Source organism: Sminthopsis crassicaudata, chromosome 3 (genome assembly GCF_048593235.1).
Source record: "Sminthopsis crassicaudata isolate SCR6 chromosome 3, ASM4859323v1, whole genome shotgun sequence".
Classification (NCBI taxonomy): domain Eukaryota; kingdom Metazoa; phylum Chordata; class Mammalia; order Dasyuromorphia; family Dasyuridae; genus Sminthopsis; species Sminthopsis crassicaudata.
In genome coordinates, this window is record NC_133619.1 from 255,528,279 (window position 1) to 255,553,693 (window position 25,415).

The window sequence follows — 25,415 nt, forward strand, 5'->3', positions numbered from 1 at the left end:
TACTCTGAATGTATCTCTCTGCTTCAAATGAGTTTCTTTTTAAACAACATATGTAGGATTTTGGCTTTTAACCCACTCTGCCATCCACTTCCATTTTGTGGGAAACTTAATTCCATTCACATTCATAGTTAAGATTATTAACCCTCTATTTCCCCACAATCCTATTTGCCCAAGTTAAACTTTTCTCTCTTCTTTTACACTTTCCTTCCTCATGACTGTTTTCCTTCTGATCAACATCTTCCTCAATCTATCATCTTTTTTCAGTCCCCTTTCTTATCCTTTTCCCCTTCTACTCCTGCCCTTTCTTCTATTAGCTTCCTCCTTTCCTTTCTGCTTTTCACTCCTATTTTTCTATAAGGTAAGACAAATTTTTATATCAAACTAAATACGTTTTTCCTCTTTGAGTCAAATATGATTAGATGAATTTGCAAATAATACTCATCTCCCTCCCTTCTTTCTCTCAACTACAATAGGTCTTTTATGCCTCTACATATGATATAATTTACCCCATTTTACCTCCATTTTTCTCTTCTTTCAATGCTCCTCCCCTAATTTATTTTTATATCATCACGTTAAAGTTAGCTTATACCTACACCCTCTAAGTATCCCCCTTCTAGTTGCCCTGATAGATACAGTTCTAAAAAATTACACACATCATTTCCTCTTGTAGGGATGTGAAATTTTTAATCTTTAAAAAACGGGGCTCTCTTTTCTTCCATTTACCTTTTTTAATGCTTCTCTTCAGGCTTGTATTTGGAGAACAAATTTTCTGTTCAGTTTTGATCTTTTCATCAGAAATGATTGAAAATCCCCTATTTCATTGAATGTCCATCTTTTCACTGAAAAATAATATTTAATGTTGCTGCGCTGTTGATTCTTGGTTGAAGTCCGAGATTCTTTGCCTTTAGGAATAGAATATTCCATGTCCTCAAGTCCTTTAATGTGGAGGCTTTTAGTCCTTGAGTAATCCTGATTGTGGTCCCTTGATATTTGAAATTTTTTTCTTTCTGCATGTTTACAATATTTTCTCTTTGATCTGATAATTCAGGAATTAAGCTACTACATTCCTTAGAGTTTTTATTTTAGGGTGTCAGAAGGTAATTAGTGGATTTTTTCAATAACTACTTTGCCTTATGCTTCTGGAATATCGGGGCAGTTTTCCTTGATGATTTCTTGCAAGATATTATATAGGCTCTTTTTTTCATTTTGACTTTCAGGTAGTCCAGTAATACCTAGAATTTTTCTCCTGAGTATTTTCTAAGTCACTTGTTTTTTGAATAAGGTACTTTATAATTTCCTCTATTTTTTTCACTTTTTAAAATTGTGTTTGACTGATTCTTGATATCTAAATGATTCATTCTCTTCCATTTGTCCAATTCTAATTTTTAGTAAATTATAACTTTCAATTAGCTTTTTTTTAACGTCCTTTTACATTTGGTTAATTGTAGTTTTAAAGAAGTTTTGTTCAGTGTTTTTTTCCCATTTTGCCAATTTTATTTTTTAAGAAGTTATTTTCTTTTTACCATTTCACAAAATTTATTTTTAAAAAGTTCTTTTCTTCAGTCAAGCTAATTGTGTTTCCCCAAAACTTTCATAACTCTCCACAAAGCTCTCATTTCTTTTCCTAATTTTGCTTCTATCACTTTTCTTTCAAGAGAGCCTTATGAACTGGAGACTACTTCATACCCCCTTTTGAGGCTTCACCTGAAGGCATTTTGCCTTTGCTGTACTTTTGCTGTTTTGCTCTTCCCTATCTCCTTAGTAGCTCTCTGTGGATAGAGCTCATTTTCTTTTTTTGCTCTTTTTAAAATGTTGAGATCTGCTCCAAGGGCATAGGGCAGATTGTCCCAACCATCCCCTAAAGGGTGATAGGGGTGTTTCACTGACTGTCGTAGGACCAATGATGCTACAGGCTTTCCCACTACACTGGATGGACCTGGCGAAGTCCTGTCTATTATGGTAGGGTGTGGGGGCTTACAATTTGCCTTCTGTAGTTTCCTTGGAGGTTTCATAGTTGCTCTGCTGAACCACTGACCTTCTGAACTAGAACAGAGTAGGCAGTGCTGCTGCTAGATTCCATGTGCCAGGCTTCCCTGTGTTGAGCCAAACTCCTCTTTCCAATTGAGCAGACTTTTCCTGAAGTTTTTTTCACAAGATATCTTAAGCAGAAAAATTATTACACTCCAAATATTTGTGGATTTTGTCACTCCAAAGAGGATTGATCTAGTGTTGATTTTGCATTCAGGCAATGCTCTGTCTATTCTCTACCATCTTGACTCCACGCCTTCCTGTGATTGTATTTTCTTTTGACTCCTTTGCTTCAATTCATCTTTGTTCTTTTTATCATGAATTTTTGAAAATCCTTTGTTCCTTTAAACATTCATTTCCCCCCCTGCAGATTCATATTCAAGTTGCAGAATTAATTTATTTATCTTTTACTTTTTGTAATTGTTCATTGAAAAACTCTCTTTTAGGATAGTAGCTTCCAAGTCATGCATGAGCCTAACTTGATGCTTAAACTTTAACTATCTGGATACTTGCAATTATTTTCCTCTGATTTAGAAGCATTAGATTTGTGATATAACATTCCTGAAAGTTTTTATTTTCATATTTCTTTTTTAAAATAATCTGGACATTCTTTCTAATTTCACTTTGCCTGGAAGTTCTAATATATCTAGGCAATTATTTTTAATGATTTCTTGAAATTAATATACATAATTTAATTTGGTTATGATTTTCATTTTGGTCATGATTTATTGATATCACATGTGCTTTCTTGTCAGCCTGTTTTTCAGGTCATATTATATCCTTTGTATCTTAAATTTTCTACTTTTTTATTATTTTGATTTTTTCTCTGTTATATTTTTCAAGGAGTCATTGCTTTGTATTTATTCTAATTTCTATGGAAGCCATTTCTTAGATATAGCATATTCTAGTCTAAATTATTAATTTTTTCCCAGTCTTTCACCTAGAATTATAATTTCTATCTATCATTACCTTTTGTATTACTTAATTTATTTCTTCCAAGTCCTCTCATAATCCTTGTAAGCCAAACCATTATTTATTTTCTCTGGGCTTCTACTTATATTTACTCTAGAATTATTTCTCTTTGTTTATCTTTTGGGCTCCTCTCAATCCATAACATTTCCTACATTGGATTCAACATTTTATTCTGTTTACTCATACATCTAGTCTCGATGATTGGGGCTTAATGTTGAAGTTAGACTCTTCTCCCATATCCTTGGATATGGTGGCCAATCCCTACTTGTTGTGGGATGTGGTAGCTAATACTAGGTATAACTTCTGCAGAAAATCCTGGATATTGGCTCAGTTTCCAACTGATTTGCTTGACGTTTTTTGCATAAGTCCCTTGTCTATTACCTTCTTTCACATTTCTGAGCCCAGAGCTGATTCAGATAGACCCCAAACAGATGTTGAATGAACTCATTTCAGGGCTTCTGAAAATCTTCTGGTGCTTTTCTATCTCCATTACTGAATCTCTTCATATGGCCTGGAAATTAATGTCCTTTGTACTAGTCTAGTCTTATCTCCTGCTGTACTGTGCCATTAGGGTCCCAGCTTTTTTTTTTTTTTTTTTCTGCCTACATTGTTTTCTCTTTCTTTAGTCCTTTGAGGTTTCTGTTAGTTTTCTCTTCAGGAGGTGTAGCTTGTAGCTATTTTGTTTCAATTCTCTTTGTAACACATTTTAAAGCCTTAGTGGTATGTATAAGTGTGCAGTTAATGATATATGTAGGATCCAGATGTCTCTAACTCATTGCTCTCCTGTCAGCAGCCTTCAAAAATCAACAAGCTCTAAAACCAGATTAAAATGTATTTGGGAAATATTTAACAAAATAAACAAACATAGAGCATATCTGTTAATTTGTGATTTTTCTAATATGTAATCAGGAATTTCTTTCTATTTGAATTTGATGCAATGTTCTAGATGCTATTATGCCAGAAGTCCCAATAGTACACTTTCTTTGCTTCAAACATTCCTGAAATGCCTACCTTTCTTGCATATTACTTAAACTGTACAAATGATAGGCAATATTTGCTGTTTACATACTTTTCACTATGCAACCCTTTGCAATCTGACTTCTTGCCTCATCAGAATATGGAAATTGTCTAAGGTCATCAATAATGTCTTAGTTGCCAAAGCCCAAAGTATTTTCTTCTGTGTCATCTTCCTTGACATTTCTGCAGGATTATTTACCAATCTCTCCTTTTTGGTACTCAATTTCCAAAAGACTACACACTTCTAGTTCTGTTCTTATTTTTCATTAGTTCACTGTAGTCTTATCTTGAAGTGTGAATACCCCTGAAGCTTATATTCTATGTCCACTTCAATTCTCTCTATAAAATGGAGCTAAGATAGCAGAATAAAGGCAGGAATTTGATCAACCTCTCCTCCAAACTGCTCCAAATTCCTTTAAGTAATGATTCAAAACAAAGAGTATCAAAACATTTAAAAAGATGAAATATAACATTTTCAAGACAAAATCAACATAGGTCAGCAGAAAAGGTCTGTTACACCAGGATGGCAGTCTAGTGTGCGTCCATCACAGCAAGCCCCAGCCCCAGCCCCAGATCAGCTAAGAATAAAGGGATCTAGAAATCCCTGAATCACCATCACTTCTCTTTATATAGATTCTCCCTTGAAAATCACATCCACTTTCAAGAAACTGGAAATTGAATGGATGCCCTTCAATTGGAGAATGACTGAATAAATTATGGTATACAAATATTATGAAATATTATTGTTCTATAAGAAATGACCAACAGGATGATTTCAGAGAAGCCAGGAGAGACTTACATGAATTGATGCTAAATGAAATGAGCCAAACCACAAGATCATTTATACATGGCAACAAGACTATACAATGATAAATTCTGATAGTTGTGGCTCTCTTTAACAATGTGATTCTAACAAGGTCCAATTGTTCAGTGATGAAGAGAGTCATCTACACCCAAAGAGAGGACTGTGGGAACTGAGTGTGGACTACAACATAGCATTTTCACTCCTTCTGTTGTTGTTTGTTTGCATTTTTTTCTCAGTTTTTTTTCCTTCTTGATCCAATTTTTCTTGTGCAGCAAAATAACTGTATAAATATGTATACATATATTGAATTTAACATATATTTTAACATATTTAGCTTGTATTGAACTACCTGCCATCTAGGGGAGGGGATGGGGGAAGGAGGATAAAATTTGGAACAGAAGATTTGGCAAGGGTCAGTGCTAAAAGATTATCCATGCATATGTTTTATGAATAAAAAACTTTAATAAAATAAAAAAGAAAAAGAAATAAAATCACTTCCACTTTCACAGTTTAAATTTTCATCTCAAGGAATATGATGGTAATTATTCCCACTCACTTGACTTCTATATTTAATAACTAAGCCAATTATAGTCCACTTATTAAAACGACTATTTCCTTCCCTGTTTCACTACATTTTACATCCGATTTAGTTTCCTAGCATTAACTTTATATCATTTTCCTACCATTGCTTATTCTTGGTCCCCTAATATTCCTTCTCTGTATCCATCAGTTATTTCAAAATGTGGAAAGCTACAATGCCAACTTTCATTCATTAAATGCAGTTCATTTGGTTCTCTCCCTTTAAAATATTACATATATGCAGAAATAGAAATCAAGAAGGGTCTGTAGTTTTCAAATAGGAAATGATAACATCATTCAAAATTATTCTGTAATTTTTCAAAGAAAATAAACACTTTTAACCTTACTATAATCTCAGTAAGATTGAGTCAGTGGCTCTGGTTTACTATGAAGCCAGAAGTCCTTATTGAAACCTATAGGTTTTATAGGACTTTAGGTTTCTGTCTAACCTACAAATTGTAATGAAGTTAATTAAATTAAAGATTCATTAGACATCACTCGATTCACTCAACAATTTAAGTTGAGTAAGGTACTGATACTTAGAAGTAATAAATAAAGTAATTCAGTATTTGTTTTGTTTACTTTTAAAATTAATTTTATTGATATCTTTTTATATCACTAAAAACTAGTTTAGTGTTGTGCCCTACTTTCTCCTAAAATTTTTAGATGATAGATAGAAATAAATATATAGCATGTATATATTCTTTTATAAAAAAGAAAAATATAAATATAGCTAATAAATTTGAAAACACATACAGTATATCATTCTCATGGACCTTTAACCTCTATAAAAGAATAGAATAGAGCAAGATACCTTCTCATATTTCTTCTTTGGAGCCATGTTTGTTACTTATTATTTTGAAATACTGACTTTTGCTTTTGTTTTTTGTTTATTCTTTTCATTTATATTGTGGTAGTCACTGTATATATAGTTTTCTTGATTTTGCTTAGGTCACTATGCATCAATCCATGTAGATTTTTCCATCTTCTGTATTCATAATTTTTGTCATTTTAAAAATGGTAATATTTCATCATATTCACAGGCCATGAATTGTCCAATGATTCCCCAATCAAGGAGCACCTACTATGTTTCCATTTCTTTGCTATCACAAAAGTACAAATATGAATATTTTATTTTATATGGAAAACTTATCATTGTTCTCCTGGGGATACAACTCTAGCATGGAAAATATTTGGTCAAAGGCATAGACATTTTAGTCAACTTATTTATATGCTTTAAAATTACTTTCCAAAATGATTATACTAATACCTAGCTTCATAAGAATTTGTTAAGTACCTATATTCCCATAGCTCTTCCCACATTTGACTATTACAATGTTTTATTGTCTTCACTAATTTATAAGATATAAAATGAAATATCAGGGCTCTTTTGATTTGTATTTCTGTTATTTAAGATTTGAACACTTTCATATAGTCTTTTTTATTTTTTAATTTAATTTTAATTTTCATTAATTTTATAATTATAATTGTTTTGATAGTACATATGCACGGATCTCAACATTATCCCTTGTACTCACTTCTTTTCCGAATTTTCTCCTCCCTACTCTACCCCTTCCCCTAGATGACAGGCAAAACCATACATGTTAAATGTGTTACAGTATATCCTATATACAATATATGTGTGTAAAACCGAATTTCTTGTTGCACAGTAAGAATTGGATTCAGAAGGAAAAAGTAATCTGGGTAGAGAGATAACAGTGCAAACAATTTACACTCAATTCCCAGTGTTCCTTCTTCTGTCCATCATTGATCAACTGGAACTGAATTAGATCTTCTCTATGTTAAAGATATCCACTTCAATCAGAATACATCTTCATACAGTATCGTTGTTGAAGTATATAATCATCTCCTGGTTCTGCTCATTTCACTCAGCATCAGTTCATGTAAGTCTCTCCAAGCCTCTCTGTATTCCTCCTGCTGGTCATTTCTTGCAGAGCAATAATATTCCCTAACATTCATATACCATAATTTACCCAACCATTCCAATTGATGGGCATCCATTCATTTTCCCGTTTCTAGCCACTACAAAACATTTTGGCAATACAGATGTCTTTCCCTTCTTTAGTATTTCTTTGGGATATAAGCCCAGTAGTAGCACTGCTGGATCAAAGGGTATGCACAATTTGATAACTTTTTGGACATAGTTCCAAATTGCTCTCCAGAATGGTTGGATTTTTTCACAACTCCACCAACAATGCATCAGTTTCCCAGTTTTCCCACAGCCCCTCCAACATTCATCATTACTTTTTCCTGTCATCTTAGCCAATCTGACAGGTGTGTAGTAGTATCTCAGAGTTGTCTTAATTTGCATTTCTCTGATCAAAAGTGATTTAGAACACACTTTCATATGAGTGGAAATAGTTTCAATTTCATCATCTGAAAATTGTCTGTTCATATCCTTTGATCATTTATCAATTGGAGAATGGCTTGATTTCTTATAAATACCAGTTAGTTCTCTATATATTTTGGAAATGAGGCCTTTATCAGAACCTTTAACTGTAAAAATGTTTTCCCAGTTTGTTACTTCCCTTCTAATCATGTTTACATTATTTTTGTTTGTACAAAAGCTTTTTAATTTGATATAATCAAAATTTTCTATTTTGTGATCAATAATTATTTCTAGTTCTCCTTTGGTCACAAATTCCTTCTTCCTCCACAAGTCTGAGAGGTAAACCATCCCATGTTCCTCTAATCTATTTTTGATCTCATTCTTTATGCCTACATCATGGACCCATTTTGATCTTATCTTGGTATATGGTGTTAATTATGGGTTCATATCTATTTTCTGCCATACTGATTTCCAGTTTTCCCAACAGTTTTTGTCAAATAATGAATTCTTATCCCAAAAGTTGGGATCCTTAGGTTTGTCAAACACTAAATTGCTCTAGTTGTACACTATTTTGTCCTATGAATCTAACCTATTCCACTGGTCGACTAGTCTATTTCTTAGACAATACCAAATGGTTTTGGTGACTGCTGCTTTATAATATAGTTTTAGATCAGATACAGCTAGGCCACCTTCATTTTATTTTTTTTTCATTAATTCCCTTGAAATTCTTGACCTTTTGTTCTTCCATATGAAATTTGTTGTTATTTTTTCTAGGTCATTAAAGTAGTTTCTTGGGAATCTGATTGGTATAGCACTAAATACGTAAATTAGTTTAGGGAATATTGTCATCTTCATGATATTTGCTCAGCCTATCCAAGAGCACTTAATGTCTTTCCAATTATTTAAATCTGACTTCATTTTTGTGGCAAGTGTTTTGTAATTTTGCTCATATAATTCCTGACTTTTCTTTGGTAGATGGATTCCCAAATATTTTATACTCTCAACAGTTGTTTTGGATGGAATTTCTCTTTGTATCTCTTGCTGTTGGATTTTGTTGGTGATATATAAAAATGCTGAGGATTTATGTGGATTTATTTTGTATCCAGCAACTTTACTAAAGTTGTGAATTATTTCTAATAACTTTTTATTAGAATCTCTGGGGTTCTCTAAGTATACCATCATATCATCTGCAAAGAGTGATAGTTTGATTTCCTCATTACCTACTCTTATTCCTTTCATCTCTTTCTCGACTCTTATTGCTGAGGCTAGCATTTCTAATACAATATTGAATAGTAATGGTGATAGTGGGCAACCTTTTTTCACTCCTAATCTTACTGGGAAAGGTTCCAGTTTATCTCCATTACATATGATGCTTCATGACGCTTTTAAATATATGCTTCTGACTATTTTAAGGAATAGTCCATTTATTCCTATACTCTCAAGTGTTTTTAGTAGGAATGGATGTTGGATTTTATAAAATGCTTTTTTCTGCCTCTATTGAAAGGATCATATGGTTTTTGTTAAATTGATTATTAATATGGTCAATTATAATAATAGTTTTCCTACTATTAAACCAGCCCTGCATTTCTGGTATAAATCCTACTTGATCATAGTGTATTATCTTGGGGATGATTTTCTGTAGTCTTTTTGCTAATATCTTATTTAAAATTTTAACATCAACATTCATTAAGGAAATAGGTTCATAGTTTTCTTTCTCAGTTTTCACCCTACCTGGTTTAGGTATCAGTACCATGTCTGTATCATAAAAGAAGTTTGGTAGGATTCCTTCAATCCCTATTTTTTCAAATAGTTTATATAACATTGGGGCTAATTGTTCTTTAAATGTTTGGTAGAATTCACATGTAAATCCATCTGGTCCTTGGGATTTTTTCTTAGGGAGATGATTAATAGCTTGTTCTATTTCTTTTTCTGAAATGGGACTATTTAAGCAATTTATTTCCTTCTCTGTTAATCTGGGAAGCCTATATTTTTAGAGGTAGTTATCCATTTCACTTAAGTTATCAAATTTATTGGCATAAAGTTGGGCAAAGTAACTCCTTATTATTGCTCTAATTTCCTCTTCATTGGTGGAAAGTCCCCCCTTTTCATTTTTAAGACTAACAATTTGATTTTCCTCTTTCCTTTTTCTGATCAGATTTACCAAAGGTTTATCTATTTTATTGGCTTTTTCATAAAACCAACTCTTAGTTTTATTTCTTAATTCAATAGTTTTTTTTTTACTTTCAATATAATTAATTTCTCCTTTTAATTTTAGAATTTCAAGTTTAGTATTTGACTGGGGGTTTTTGATTTGGTCTTTTTCTAGCATTTTAAGTTGCAAGCCCAATTCATTGATCTTCTCTTTCTCTGTTTTCTTCAAGTAAACCTTGATATAAAATTTCCCCTTATTACTGCTTTAGTTGCATTCCATAAATTTTGGTATGATGTCTCATCATTGTCATTATCTTAAGCAAAATTATTAATTGTGTCTATAATTTGCTGTTTCACCCAATCATTCTTTAAGATGAGATTATTTAGTTTCCAATTACTTTTTGATCTACTTACCCCTAACTTTTTGTTGAATGTAGTTTTTATTGCATTGTGATCTGAAAAGAAATCATTTACTATTTCTGCCTTCCTACATTTAATTTTGAGATCTTTATGTCCTAATATATGGTCAATTTTTGTAAAGGTTCCATGAACTGCTGAGAAGAAAGTATACTCCTTTGTATCACCATTCAGTTTTTTTCCAAAGATCTATCATACCTAATCTTTCTAATATTCTATTTACCTCTTTAATTTCTTTCTTATTTGTTTTGTGGTTTGATTTATCCAATTCTGAGAGTGCAAGGTTGATATCTCCCACTATTATAGTTTTGTTGTCTATTACTTCTTGCAACTCTCTTAACTTCTCCTTTAGGAAGTTAGATGCTATACCACTTGGTGCATATATGTTTAGTATTGATATGGCTTCATTGTCTATGCTACCTTTTAGCAGGATATAGTTTCCTTCCTTATCTCTTTTAATTAGATCAATTTTTGCCTTTGCTTGATCTGAGATAAGGATGGCTACCCCTGCTTTTTTGACTTCACCTGAAGCATAATAGATTCTGCTCCAGCCTTTTACCTTTACTCTGTATGTATCTCCCTGTTTTAAATGTGTTTTCTGTAAACAACATATTGTAGGATTCTGACTTTTGATCCAATCTGCTATCTGTCTCCACTTAATGGGAGAGTTCATTCCATTCACATTTATAATTAAAATTACTAATTCTGTATTTCCTGACATCATAATATCCCCATATTATGCTTTTTTTTCCCTTGCCCCACCCTGAGCCCTTTCCCAAGTATTAAACTTATGGGCCCCATTTTCATCATATAGCCCTCCCTCTTTAGTATACCTCCCTCCTCCCTTTAGATCCCTTCCTCTTTTTTGTACCTTTCCCTTATTACTCTTTTCTTTTTCCCTTTTTCTCTCCCACTTTTTAGTGAGGTGAGAGAGAATTTTCTGTAAAACAAATAAGTCAATTATTTTCTTCTTGAGCCAACTTTGATGAGAGTAAGATTCACACAATGTTCCTTCCCCTCTCTAATTTCCCTCAGATCTGATAGGTTGTTGTTGTTGTTTTTTTTTTTTTTTTTTTTTTTTTTTTTTTTTTTGCCTCTTCATAGGATGTAGTTTCCCTTTTTTTAATCTCCCCTTTTCCCTTTTTCTGATACTATCCCCTTTCCATTTCTATTTCCCTTTTGTATGTTATGTCAATAAAATCAAATTATACATGTGGACTTTATCTATATGCACATCAGAAATATAGTTCTCAAGAGATCCTTTTATCTTTTTCTGCTTCTCTTAGTTGGAGATCAAACTTTTTGTTTAGATCTGTTTTTTTCCTTAGAAACAAATGAAATTCCTCTGTTTCATTAAATGTCCATCTTCTTCCATGGAAGAAATTACTCAGCTTAGCTGGGTAATTTATTTTTGGTTGGATTCCAAGTTCTTTTGCCTTGCAGAATATCAGATTCCAGGCCCTTTGATCCTTTAGTGTGGATGCACCCAGATCTTGAGTGACTCTTATTGTGGCAACTTGATATTTAAATTGTTTTTTCCTGGCTGCTTTTAATATTTTTTCCTTTGTCTTATAGTTCTGAAGTTTGGCCACAATATTCCATGGCATGTTGTTTTAGGGGTTTTTTCAGAAGATGAATTCTTTTAATGCCTATTTTCCTTTCTGATTCTGTTATCTCTGGGCAGTTCTCTTTGATGATTTCCTGTAAAATAGTATCTAGGCTTTTTATCATCATAATTTTCTGGAAGTCCAATAATCTTCAGATTATCTCCCCTAGATCTATTTTCCAAGTCTGTTGTTTTTCCTAATAGATATATGATATTTCTTTCTATTTTTTCATTCTTTTGGTTTTGCTTGACTGATTCTTGTTGTCTCAGGGAATCATTCATTTCTATTTGTTCAGTTCTGATTTTTAATGAGTTATTTTATTCATTAGCTTTTAAAAATTATTTTTGTATATTTACAATTGAGCTTTTAAATGAGTTATTTTATTCCATTTCACTACTTTTTTTAGTGAGTTGTTTTCTTTTTCTAATTCACCAATTCTACTTTCCTGGGAGTTCTTTATCTTTTCCAATTCACAAATTCTGTTTCCCTAAACTTCCTGAGAGTTTTTTACCTTTTCCAATTCACCTTTCAGGAAGTTGTTTACCTTTTCCAGTTCACCTTTCAGGAAGTTGTTATTCTCTTGCATAGCTTCTCTTTCCTTTCCCCATTTTTCTTTTAGCTCCCTTTTAAGATTTTTAATACTCTTCTAGGAGAGCCTTTTGTGTTAGGGACCAATCATTGTCAGGAGATTGTCTGCTATTAGTCTCCTCAGGGTTGAAAATCTGCTCTCTTTACATATAGAAGCTATCAATCATCCTTTTAATTTTTTACTCATTTTTTAAAGCCTGTAGGGTCTGCCTTCAAGGCCAGGAGGTTATCAGCTTCCTCTGCTTCCTCTGAAGAACAGGGATAGATGTATGGCCATCAACCAGCTACAAGGAGTGGCCAGGTACAGGAGTGATCTGGGAAATAGTTCCCTTACAGAAGTGACTCAGGTCTGTACAGCCTGGCTGTGGGGGATGCTCTGCTAAGAACCCCACTGTGTGGATTAATGACTGCCTTGAGGCAAGAGTGTGAACAGTGAAAGTGTTACTACCTCAATCAGAAGCTGCTGTGGTGCTGTAGGTATCAACAGCTGATTAGCTGAATAGCCCTGCTCAGACCAGAAGTTTCTCTGCCCAGAAGCACAGTCTTGCTACTTAGGTTCTGTTGCCCCAGGCTGAGTCCCCCACTGTGTAGATTAGAGGCTGCCCCAGGCTGCACCCCCCTGCTGTGTAGATTTGCAGCTGCCCTGGCCATTCTTCAGCGTGCAGCTTCACAGTTGCACTGGCCTATGCTGAGTCACTTCCGATTTTTGGGGGGGTACAGTTCTGGTGTTTTTAAAGTACTCTGTACCTTGCTTTACAATCAAGGCAAAGCAGTCAGCTTATTGCAGGGTTGTTTCCACTGCTCTTCTTGTCATAGCAGCTACCTCTGTCCCTGGTCCTCTCAGGATGCCAAACTTTCCTATTTCCCTGTCTGATGCTGGTCTATTCCAGCCCCTCAGACAAACCTGTTCTGGCAGTCTTGAGATTGCCTTCAGCTGGAAATTCATTGCATCTTTAATCTTCACGAATTTCACCAGTCAAGCACTATTTTGGAGGCTAAATTCAAAGATTGGTAGTGAAGGCAAGAGAGAGGAGCTTAAAGAGCGTGTGCCTTCTCCACCATCTTGGCTCTGCCTCCCATATAGTCTTAATAATTATATACTCTTATATGTGTTTATATCTTATAACCATTTATTTATTGAATATATGCATTTTAAATAAATGCAAATTTAAATGTACATGTATATGCCTTTTAGATAAAACATACATATGCTTATAATAACTGAAATTATGAATTTTGGATACTAAACTTTTACTAAATAAATTTTATTTAAATATATTTTGTTTTCTGATTTGATCACTTTCCTTCTTATTCTAGGTGAATTAATTTTGTTTATGCAGAACCTTTTCAGTTTCATCAAATCAATTACCTATTTTATCTTTTAGAATATTTGCTATCTCTTATTTGACTAAGAACATATCTCCATGTGCCTGGGAAAATTATATAATTTGGTTTTCTTCAAATTTTTAAAATAAAATAATCCTTGATTTAAAGATCACCTATACATTTGGAATTTATTGTAGAATATGGTATAAAGTGTTGTTCTAAGCCTCATTTCTACTAGCCTGCTTTCCAGTTTTCCATGAAGTAGAAAACTCCCAATTATAATTGCTAGGTTACTGAGTTTTAACCAATTATTGAGTGAGCTGAATTACTGAGTATCATTGTTTCTGATGCTCTCTTATATAATATATGCCATTTATCTACTCTGTTTTTTTTTTGCCAGTACCACATAGCTTTCATGATTTTTGTTTTATACAATAGTTTAAGATCTAGAACCTCTTCATTCCCTACCATTTTTCATTATTTCACTTGATAGTCTATATGTTTTATTATTCAAAACTATTTTATTGTTATTTTTGTTGAGTTATATAATGTGTCCCTTTGATAATTTGATTGGTATAGTATTAAAATTAAAAATTAATTTTGGTAATACTGTCATTTTATTCATCTTGGTATGTCATAAGTTTTGGATATTCATTCACATATTTAAGTACTTTATTCTTTAAGAAGTAATTTGCAGTTGAATTTGTATATATGTTTTGTGGGCTTTGGTAGGTTGACTTCAAAATATTTTATGTATATTGCAGTCATTTGAAATGAAATGTCTCTTTCTAATACTGCTTTTGGATTTTGTCACTGATATTTTTAGCTTTTATTTTGTAGTCTATAACTTTATTGAAACTATTATTGCTCAATTAACAACTTTGATATTTCCCTAGAATATTCTAAGTAAACTCTTAGCAACAAAGAGATTATTTTACCTCATCTTTATATATATGTATTTATATATTTATATGCAATCATTATATTTATATATAATCATTTATATATTTAATATATATTATCTTTACATTGCCATAGTTATCATATCCAGAATTATAAAATAATAATAATTTGTAGAGTAAGTATCCTTGCTTGCTCCTATATTTGTTTGGTAAGCTTCTAGTGTTATATTTGCTGTAGGTACTATATATATGTATATATATATAAATATATATATAAAACACTTATTTATCATAAAACTACATAAAGCATATGTATAGAGGGACTTCTTTTAATCTAATTAAATTAATCTAATATAATAAAATCCCTCTGTACATATGCTTTTTGTAGTTTTATGATAAATAAGTGTTGTACTTTGTGAAAGACTTTTTTAGTTGTATTAAAATAATTGCATCATCTTAGAATTTTAATATGATTTTCCCACTATTATTAAATCATATTTAAATTCCTGGTCATATGAATGATTATGTTTTCCACATTGAATTTTAATCACATTTGGGGTTATGGAATTTCATTGATGCATTATTTTATCCAAAATATTCATATGAATATTTTCTTGTATGAATTACTATTGTCTTTTGTATAAGTTTTTATTTTTTTAATATTGATTCATGAACAACATTGGTGTATACTTTTCCTATGCTTTATCCTTCCTTCTTTTTGTTATTAGAACTACATATTTGTCTCCTAAAAGTAGTTTCATAAGGAACTTTTTCCCTCAAATATTGAGAATAATTTGTATAGTATGGGTACTAATTATTCTTTAAAAGTTTATAGAATTCTCAAACAAATCCAGTATTTCCTTTGGAAGCTACTTTATGGCTATTTCTTCTTACTTTTCTAAGATTGAATAATTAAAATTATCTTTTGCCTTTTGTTATCTGGAGTATATTATACATTTTAAAGTGTTCCTCTATTTTTTGTGTTCTCAATTTTGATACTTTGTAATTGTGCTCAGAAATTCTAATGATTATTTTATTCTTTTTTGTTTTATTCTAATTTCATGTTCGTTGTTTTATAGTCTATTTATTTTCTATTTTCTTTTAAATAATTAGTTATTAAAGTTTTATTAGAGTACACTTTTAGTTTTATCATTATTTAGTTTTTGTTTTTGATTTACTTTGTCTCTATTGTTTACTTTGTCCTCTTTTAATTTTGTTTATTATTGATCATTCAATTTTCAAAATGCATATATAATTAATTAAACCTCTCATTATATTTTGTAAATGTGTTTGCAGGAATTCTTATTATAGGAAAATGGCAAAAAATAGAAAATGGCAAATTAAGAAGGACCTGTGAGAAAATAGGCACATTAATACACTACAGATAAAGCAGTGAAATGATCCATCCATTCTTGAAAATAATTTGAAACTATTTCCCCCAAATCCCTAAAAGGCATTTATTCTTTGTGCCAGTGATTCCCTTGGTAGGTCCAAAGTCTAAAGAAATCAGAAAAATTAGCAACAGAACTTAGAACCATATTTTTCAAAAAACTGCCTTGAAATAATTCCTCCTGACTTCATGAAATGTCACTGAGTGATGAATGTTAGCTGTCCATCTGTTTTTAAAATTACTTTTTAAATTATAATTTTATTTGAGTTTGTAGGATTAATGCCCCTAAAAAGCCCTAAAATAATTTCCTGAAACTATAGCCTCTTAGAGATATGTCATTTCAAACTTAAAATTAGATTTTTAGATAATTTCTTATCAATAGAGAAAGCATGAGCATAGGTCTAAATTCGATATAATGTAATAGCTTTTAACTTTTAATACTTATAATCTTCTTGACTAAAACTTTAGCCACAAACCTAAGTAATTTTTTATTAGGTAATATGGAAATATGGCACAATATTTTATATTTATAAGCCTTCTGGCCACAATTTATCCAAATGAAGGTGGATAAAAAGCAAACAACTCCTAGGGAATATCATACAATTAAGTAAATACCCAGTAAGAATTGTGCTCAAGGCAAAACAATAAGACAGTCACAAAATCTTATTCCCTAATATCACTTAGAATTCCTGAGGAAAGTTTTTCTCATATACCCATTTTGAGGATCTTTATTCATTATGCCCATGACAGTTTTCTTAGCTGGGTTTTCTAATGAATCCCTACTGTATCTCAGAATCACTACCCTAAATGTAATTTTGTACTTTCTTCAAAATATAAACTATAAGAGAATATTTAGAAATCTCTTAGAACTTAGTTTGCTTGTATAAGGGAGTATTTTGTATTTCAGTATATTAGTAATACCTAGAAAATGGAGTAATCTAGTCCAGACTATATTGATCATTGCTTCAGATGTAATATCTCTCCTTTTATTGTTTTTTTTAAATAAAAATAAGTGATAATTATTTAATGTCACATTTACAAGAAATACCAAATGTTATACTTCATATATCATAGTTCCTCATTAAACAATATTCTTATGGCTTCTTCAATGACATGTTTGACAATTATAACAGACCTTCAGATTTAAAAAAAAAATCTCTTAAAAATAGTTACCACCTGGCGTAGTTAGATCATGCAGCAGATAGAGCATCAGCCCTGAAGTCAGGAGGACCTAAATTCAAATCTGGTCTCAGACACTTAACACTTTCTAGTATGTAGTATGTGACCCTGGGCAAGTCACTTAACCTCAACTGTCTCAGCAAAAATAATAATAATAATAATAGTTACCACATTAATTGCAGGATGCAAAAATGAAATTCAACAATTTAGAATGGTAAGCTGAATTTTATTAGATTAACCTTCTCAGCAGCAAATATAAATGCATAAATTTTGGGGTAATTTAAATGGAATGGGTCATGTATAGTTAAATAGAGGTTAATCTGAAAAAGAAAAAAATCTTATGTATTTTCATTTACTTAAAGCTTATTAAGGATCATTATATGATCTTTGCCTGCATTGTGTCCAAGATTAGGAATGTAAATTTCTACTATGTTCTGATCTTACCCCAAATTATCAGGAGTACTATTTTTAGTTATTGGCACCATATTTTTCAAAGTCCAATATTGCTGAAGAGCATCTAGGAAAAGGGAGAATAGTGTGGTGGATTGACATCATGGGAGGATCAGTTAAAATTATGAAAGAGGTTTAATCTGAAATTCCAAATCTGCCAACAGTTGTTTATTTTGAGAGAGGTTATACTTATTTTGTTTAGCCACATAAAGCAAAATTAGAAATAATGAATAAAAATTTTTAAAATGGGTTTATAATGGGTGAAACATACAAAGGCAGATCTAAACAACTTATTTTTCTAACTAATAAATAAATGGAATAAACTGCTTTTGAAAAGTGACTTTTTTCCCATTAGGAATCTTCAAGCAAAGACTATTATCACTTGCTTATTATATTGTAGAGAACATGACTGAACCAGGTAATCTCTGAGATATCTAAGATTCTTTGATTCAGTAATAAAAAAATAAAAAAAAAAATCAAACCCCTTTTTTAGCGCCACATTCCTTCAAGGTTCTGTGTTTAGAGAAAAAAACAAAAAAAACAAAAAAAATCCCACTTTCACAAATGGCTAAATTTTCCAAGTTGATATGCTAACCTCCCCAGGAAAATTTTAACAAAAGTCATATTTAAAAACCACAATGCCTTAGCTCAAAGGAACTTTGATCACTAAATCACTAAAGTGATTTTTTTAAAGTAAGAAGTATCTTTATCAGAAACCTTTGCTTTAATCAACATATAGCCAATAACTTGCCCTTTGCATGTTTCTGTAGATCCAATATGAAATCATTCTCTCATCACTGGCAATAATAAGCTAGGTTTCAAAATACCACATTCTTCCTTACTTCTGCCACTAACTTATTGTTTAACCTTAAGCAGGGCACTTAATTTCTATTGGTTACCTCATCATAAAATCATTTTGGACTCAGTAATCTTTAAGGTTACTTCTTCCTTTAACACACTTTATTATTTTGTCCCAGAATTTTCACCCAAATCTAATGTAAGTAGTATATAAAGTTGAGACTTATTAAATCAGTCAAGGAGATCATAATAAATTTGACTATTTCATAGGTTTGTGGTAAATTCAGCATGAAATTTTATTTAATTTTCCTTTCTTAGTTCATATTAAAGGGAAAATGTAAAGGGCAGAAACTCAATATGATTGATTTAATCCTACAACAAGATGTTAACTCAGTGGAATTGATAAGACAATGATTATCTAGTTTAGCATGTGAGCTCTCTAGTTCAGTATGACTAATTTAATCTTAAAACAAATAATGGTTCCCTGGTGATATAATGATTGGTTTATACTCAGTAATTGTAATAGAGTATATTAACTGGGGACAAACAGCCAGACAGGGACTTCAAGATAGAGACTGTCCTTGGTAGCTCTCCTGCCTACTCCACTGAAACCAAGACCCATTCCAGAGGGCCTCCAGAAAGCTAGCTGGACCCCAGGTGAAGAAGACAGACTGTGAAAGAGATAATAAAGACTTTGTACTTTATCCCTGACTATTCTTGTGGTGATTACTCTGTTTAAAAAAAAAAAAGGCTGGTCCCAAGACCTCCAGAAAGCTAACCAGAACATGACAAGAGAAAAAGAATATATTCAGAAACTGCTCAAACTTTTTCAAGAAAAATGTTTTCCTTTTTTTTTCTCAATAATTTCTGAACTATTTTTCACAAAATTTGTCTCTGAATATAATATTGATCATACAAACCTGAAAGCATAAATATATTCTCTGACTGGTTTTGCCCAACTGAATCTTATGGTTCAAGAATTTATTCTTGGGGATTGACATTTCTCTTCAACAGCAGTTCATGGTTGTAAATATAAAAATTCACTGGACCAGACTCACCTTTGCCCCCTTGTATTTTCTGGTACCATACACTAATTTTTATGTTATGATATATTTTAAGTTTTCTTGGTTTTTTTCAGGTTCATTGGAATTTCTGAGCTTCTTAATAATTCTCTGGTAAGATATCTTCTTTATCTAAGTGTTTTATCAATGCTTTCTCTTTTCAGTTCCACCTAAATTTGTGGTTCAGCCAAGTGACCAAGATGGAATTTATGGAAAAGCTGTCATCCTTAATTGTTCAGCAGAGGGTTATCCTGTGCCCACAATAGTCTGGAAATTCTCAAAAGGTATGAACATATTGGGTTTGGGGTCTACTTGTAAACAACTATGCACATGTAAAGTAATCAAGAATTATCACAGGTTTGGAAAATTCCCTTTCAACTAAATGAAAACTATAGTAAACTACAGTACCTAAACTATAGTACTTCTGAAAAATTGGAAAGTGGTGGATACAAATAACCACCATACTTTTTGTTTAAATCCCTTCATGTTGATGCACTAAGTACTAGTAAACTACTTTACCAGCTTCCAGCTTCTTTAACAGAACACATATTTATTGCCAAAAGCTATTTCTTCTCTAATTTTAATGTCCTATTTGCTTATTTTACTTTTCTTTTTCGACCCTTTAATTTCAAAAAGCATATTCAGTTCATTAATTCTCTCTTTGTATATTTTGTTAATGTTTTTTAAAAGGGATATGATTTTCCCTTCATAAATACTTTAGCAACATCCCAAAAATCTTGGTATATTGTTCATCATTATTTTCTTTCACTTACTGGTTCTTTCTATCATTTATTATTTGAACCACTCACTAAATTTTTATTTGTATCTATGTCTTATGTATAATCCATGAAGAACTGATTCTTTTTTATTGTATAAATGGTGTTAAATGGTGTTTTATTTATGGTTATCTAGTTTAGCATGTGAGCTCTCTAGTTCAGTATGACTAATTTAATCTTAAAACAAATAATGGTTCCCTGGTGATATAATGATTGGTTCATACTCAGTATACTATAATGATGTAATCGTAATAGAATATATAAACTGGGGACAAACAGCCAGACAGGGACTTCAAGATAGAGACTGTCCTTGATGGCTCTCCTGCCTACTGCACTGAAACCAAAACCCATTACAGAGGGCCTCCAGAAAGCTAGCTGGATATTTTATTATTTCTGCTTTTTTATTTTTGTTTCAAATACAAGATTCTTTTCTATAAAAGCTCTATGTAGCATTGAGAAATACATATACTTTGGTGGTACTATATAGAAGAATTCATATGTCTTTACTTCTAGATTCTTCAGCAATTTTTTCAATTACATATTTTTCTTTTATCTTCCTGTTAAAGTTATCCAAAATTGATGGAGGAACATTAATGTCTAGTGCAACTATTGAGCTATTTTTATATCTTCATATACAGATAATGCTTCCTTTATGACTTTAAATGCTAAGATACTTGGAACATAAATGTTTATTGCTGATGTTATTTTGGATTCTATGGTTCCTTTCAGAATAACATAACTTGCTTTTTATTTTCCTTTTCCTTTTATTATTTTAATATCTGTTTTGTTTTCTTATTAAATAACATGATTACAATTCCTGTGTTTTTTAATTCATTTGGTACATAGAAATGTTTTTTCCTAATTCCCTTAATTTTATGTTTTTGATGTTTCCTGTATGCAACAGATTGTTGGGGTTTGTCTGTTTTTTCTACTCCCTCACTTTCACCTTAACTAGCCAATTGGCATGCAGTACATTCACACAGAGAGTTTGATGTAGAAATAAAACCTACTCAAACATAGAGAAAAAAGGGTGATAGAATTAAGGAGAAATAATCATAAGACAATCATACTGAGAAAAACTAACCAAGTGGCTAGCAAAATAACCAAGGTCTTGGAGACTAATTAGTGAGATTTCTAGCTGATTTTCATAAACTGTTAACCTGGGATCAATGCTCTTGAGGATGAAAGCAGGTCCTTCCAATTCTTCCATTAATTAGCATTTCATACTATTTTTGACTAGTTCAGAGAAAATTGTTATTTTCAAAGTTTCTAATTATTACAATGATTATGAATTTGCAGTCTAAAATATTTCTTAATAATTGTCCCCACAAAAGGGAAAGTTTTTAAAAAGAAGGAAGATACATAATGTAAAAACATCCATCAGGTATATCTTTTCACTTTGTGATCTAGAGAGAAGCAAATGGAGGAATATGACAAGGAAGGCAGAAAGTAATAATAAATTACACAATCAGGAATATAAGAAAATTTCTATCATGGGAAAACATCCTTTTTATTACCAGCAGGAACCTGCCTTTCTAAGAGTGAGGCAAAGCAAACAAACAAAACAAATAAAAGATGCCAGAAGGCAAAATATATAAGGATGTAGCAGAAACTATTTAAATGTGGGAACAAAGAATAGGTTTCTTTGAAGCTTTAATTCTATGATGTATTTAAAAACTAAAGAAGAACTATGAAGAAGGACCATGTATAGAAGGAAAAAAAAGGACAGAAAATTATGTTTTTTTAAAAGAAAAAAAAAAAACTAATAAAACCAAAGCGACGAAGAGGAGGGTGAAATTCACTTGACTATGGGGAAGGGCAAAGAGAAGAATTAAATAACTATATAGAAAGCAAAAATAAAAACATAATAAGTTAAGTAAAAATCCAACACTAGGGGAAAGTTTCATAGATTGGAAGCCTCTTGACTGAGAAAAGGAGATGAAGTGAGAATAAATTTATCTAAAGTAAATTAAGCAAAAATAACAAGGGAAAAAGTACTTTCCTTTTAAAAGTAAGAGGAAAACACCCTAATTAGATTGGATTGCACAATGAAATATGGCAAAAAGAAATAAATACTGACAGATTGGCTAAGAAAATAAAACCCTACAATCTGTAACTGACCAAAACCACACATATAAAAAGATGCACAGTAAATACAAAAGCAATTCAAAAAATAATACCAACATTATAAAAATTATTCTTTAAAATTAAGAAAGCTATCTCAAGACTTCTCTTGAGACTAAGACAGTCCTGGTACCTAAACTTTATAAAACACAGAAGAATATGGAAAAATATAATTAATGAATCCTTAAATATTTAAAATATAAAATCCTATCAGATTGCAGGAATTCACCCAAGAAATCAGTCATCATATCCAAGTTGAGAATAATTCAACATTAGAAATATAATTAATCTAATTAATTGTATTAAAATAAACTTTCAAAAATACTGGATTTTCTCAATAGATCAAGGAAGAGCCCCATTTATGTGAGGTGGGGGAGATAGGAAGGAAGGAAGGAAGGAAGGAAGGAAGAAAAGAAGGAAGGAAGGAATGAAGGAAGGAAGGAAGGAAGGAAGGAAGGAAGGAAGGAAGGAAGGAAGGAAGGAAGGAAGGAAGGAAGGAAGGAAAGGAGGGAGGGAGGGAGGAAGTGCTACTGGTAGTGGAGAGGTGTGAAAATTGAGGTAGGTAATAGCCTCTGGTTGGAGCAAGTCCAATGTCTAAGAATTCACAAATCCAAGAATCTGAGTGGCAGAAAAGAGATCTGCTGTTCACTAAGGAGGCTTTCTCAGTGGGCAAATTTCTAATGAGGAATTTGGCAAAAGTAGATTTAACAGACCCCTCGTTATATAGGCAAAATGTTAGCCTGGGACTGGGAGCTGTCTGAGCTGATCAATAAGGAACATCAGATAGATCTTCAATTGAATAAAATCATTTTGAAGGCTTTTTCCCAGAGTCTGGGAATTCCCTGAAGGGGATGTAGGTCACTCCCTAAAAAATCTGTTTCAATGGGGGGGGAGGGGTGATTTGACCAAGATCTCCAATTGGATGAAGCCACTTAAGTTGGGAAGGGCTTGTTTGGGAAGGTATGATTTCCAAGGTTAAAGCCTGAGTCCTAATCTCCCTTCTTTACATATTAAAAGGGACAGTTTCAGGGTTTATCTCATCATTTCCCCCCTCAATCTGTCCCCCCAAATTCATTTGGAGTAAAGAGGCAAAGGTCTCATTTTCTGTAGTTTCTTCAAGCTGAAAAGGGTTGTAGAGATGTCCCTAAGTTCATTGGGTGTTCAGGCCAGGAGGGGAAGACAGCAGCAGTGGCATCTAAGGGGTGGTATGTGTCCTAGTTAGTCATTCCATTATCTCCACACTGAAGGAATAGTTGAGAATTCGTAGCTTGAAGCCTAGAGAAAATAGATCTCAGGAGCAGATTAAAAGTGGGGTATCATCCAGGGTTGAGATGATGATGTTTGGGAATGGGTCCTTTTTCAAAAAATGCATCAGGTCCCATCTGTGGGCTGCCTTAGGAATGCTGATAGCCTACCCAACAATGCTGAACACCCCCACTGCCTACAGAGCTCTCTAGTTGAAAAGCTAAGGAGTTAACTATTGGAAGGGGCCATAGAATGCTAGGGAGTTAATTGCTGGCCGGGGCCTTAGAATGACAAGAAAAGTAGGAGAGAAAATGATAGAAGCAAAAAGTTCTCATCCTTGAAATGAGAAAAAGTTAAGTAGAAAAGTGAGAGTGAGAGAAAGAAGAATATAGACAATTTCATCCTTCTTTTTCCAGAGTCTTCACAGGAATACTCTGAAATACTTGAGAAGTAAAAGCTGGACTATTTGTCTCCCTGTAAAGAGCTCAGGCAGGCTTAGCAAGTGCTTTGATGCTTTCAGAGCCTTCTCAGTTCTGCATAGAAAAACTTCTACCCAATTAGTAAAGGTGTTAAAACCTAAAGTAGTTTGAAACCCCCAGCAAGGGGGTGTTTTCATAGAGACTATTGGCCAATCTTTCCTTGAGTGTGCCCCTTCTCTGAACAGACTTCAGAAGAAGGGGAAGTTAATCAGCTCCTCAGGATTTACTTGGGCACAAACTGGGCAGGCTTGGCAGACCTGCCTGATTTTGTAACAAGAAAAAAATGCCTTTCACCAGGGATTGGAGAGCATTTCTCCCCAGTTGTGTGGCCTGATGGAGGCCAAAGATCAGTTTCCACTCACTTGCCTGTGGGATCAAGAGTTGGTCTGAGGTTGTTTGAAACCAGCCAGAAGGAGAAAGGATGTATCCCCTTTCTTCTGCAAGAGGTTTTTTTTTTTTTTTCTGTGAATTATAGGAAAGGGTATAAGAATCAGGGAACTGAGGAATTAAAGTTTCTATGGTCAAGGATAAACAGGCAGCAGCTTTAGCAGCTGAATCTACAAACCTAATTTCCCTTGGCCTGAAGTGAATCTATCTCCCTTCTGATATCCTTTACAAAATATGACTAAAACCTCCCTATGTTCGTGGACAGTTTGTAATAGCTGTAGACTTTCTCCTGCTTATTTAATGGGAGAATTTTTTTGTTGTGAAACAACCCCTCTCTTTCCATATAGGCCCATAAGCATGCAAAATATGAAAAGCATATTTGAAGTAAATATAGATGTTCACTCTCATTCCCCTTCCCCAGTTTCAAAGGTTTGGTTAGGACAATGAGTTCAGCCTTCTGGGCAGAAGTCCCAGGAGGCAGTAGCTTAGCTTCTAGGTTGCCATTGAGAGTCACCACAGAATAACCTGCCTTTCTTTCCCCATTTTCAAGAAAGCTATGAATGATGTTTCCCCACTGGGTGGTGTCAGGGAACAGGGCAGCAGGGTTAAGAGCGTGACACACCCAGTGAGTCAGATCAGGTAGGAGAGCCTGATATCTATTAAGCTTCTCACCAGCAAGCCACTGATGCCTTTTGGCTTCTAAAATGCTCTGAACCCAGGGAGTTAAAACCTCTAATGGCTGTTCCAAAGTTTTGAGGCCTCTTTAATTAAAAGAGCTGAGGCA

At 32.7% G+C, this 25,415-nt stretch overlaps 1 protein-coding gene across 7 annotated transcripts in view; it reads left to right on the forward strand.

The window, feature by feature from the left end:
- DSCAM (DS cell adhesion molecule) overlaps positions 1–25,415 on the forward strand; it is a 750,733-nt gene that overhangs the window by 398,671 nt on the left and 326,647 nt on the right. For all 7 annotated transcript variants that reach the window (XM_074300489.1, XM_074300491.1, XM_074300490.1 and 4 more), the window contains exon 10: positions 19,785–19,904. In XM_074300489.1, the coding sequence (XP_074156590.1) occupies positions 19,785–19,904 (120 nt within the window). The remainder of the gene's footprint in view (positions 1–19,784; positions 19,905–25,415) is intronic.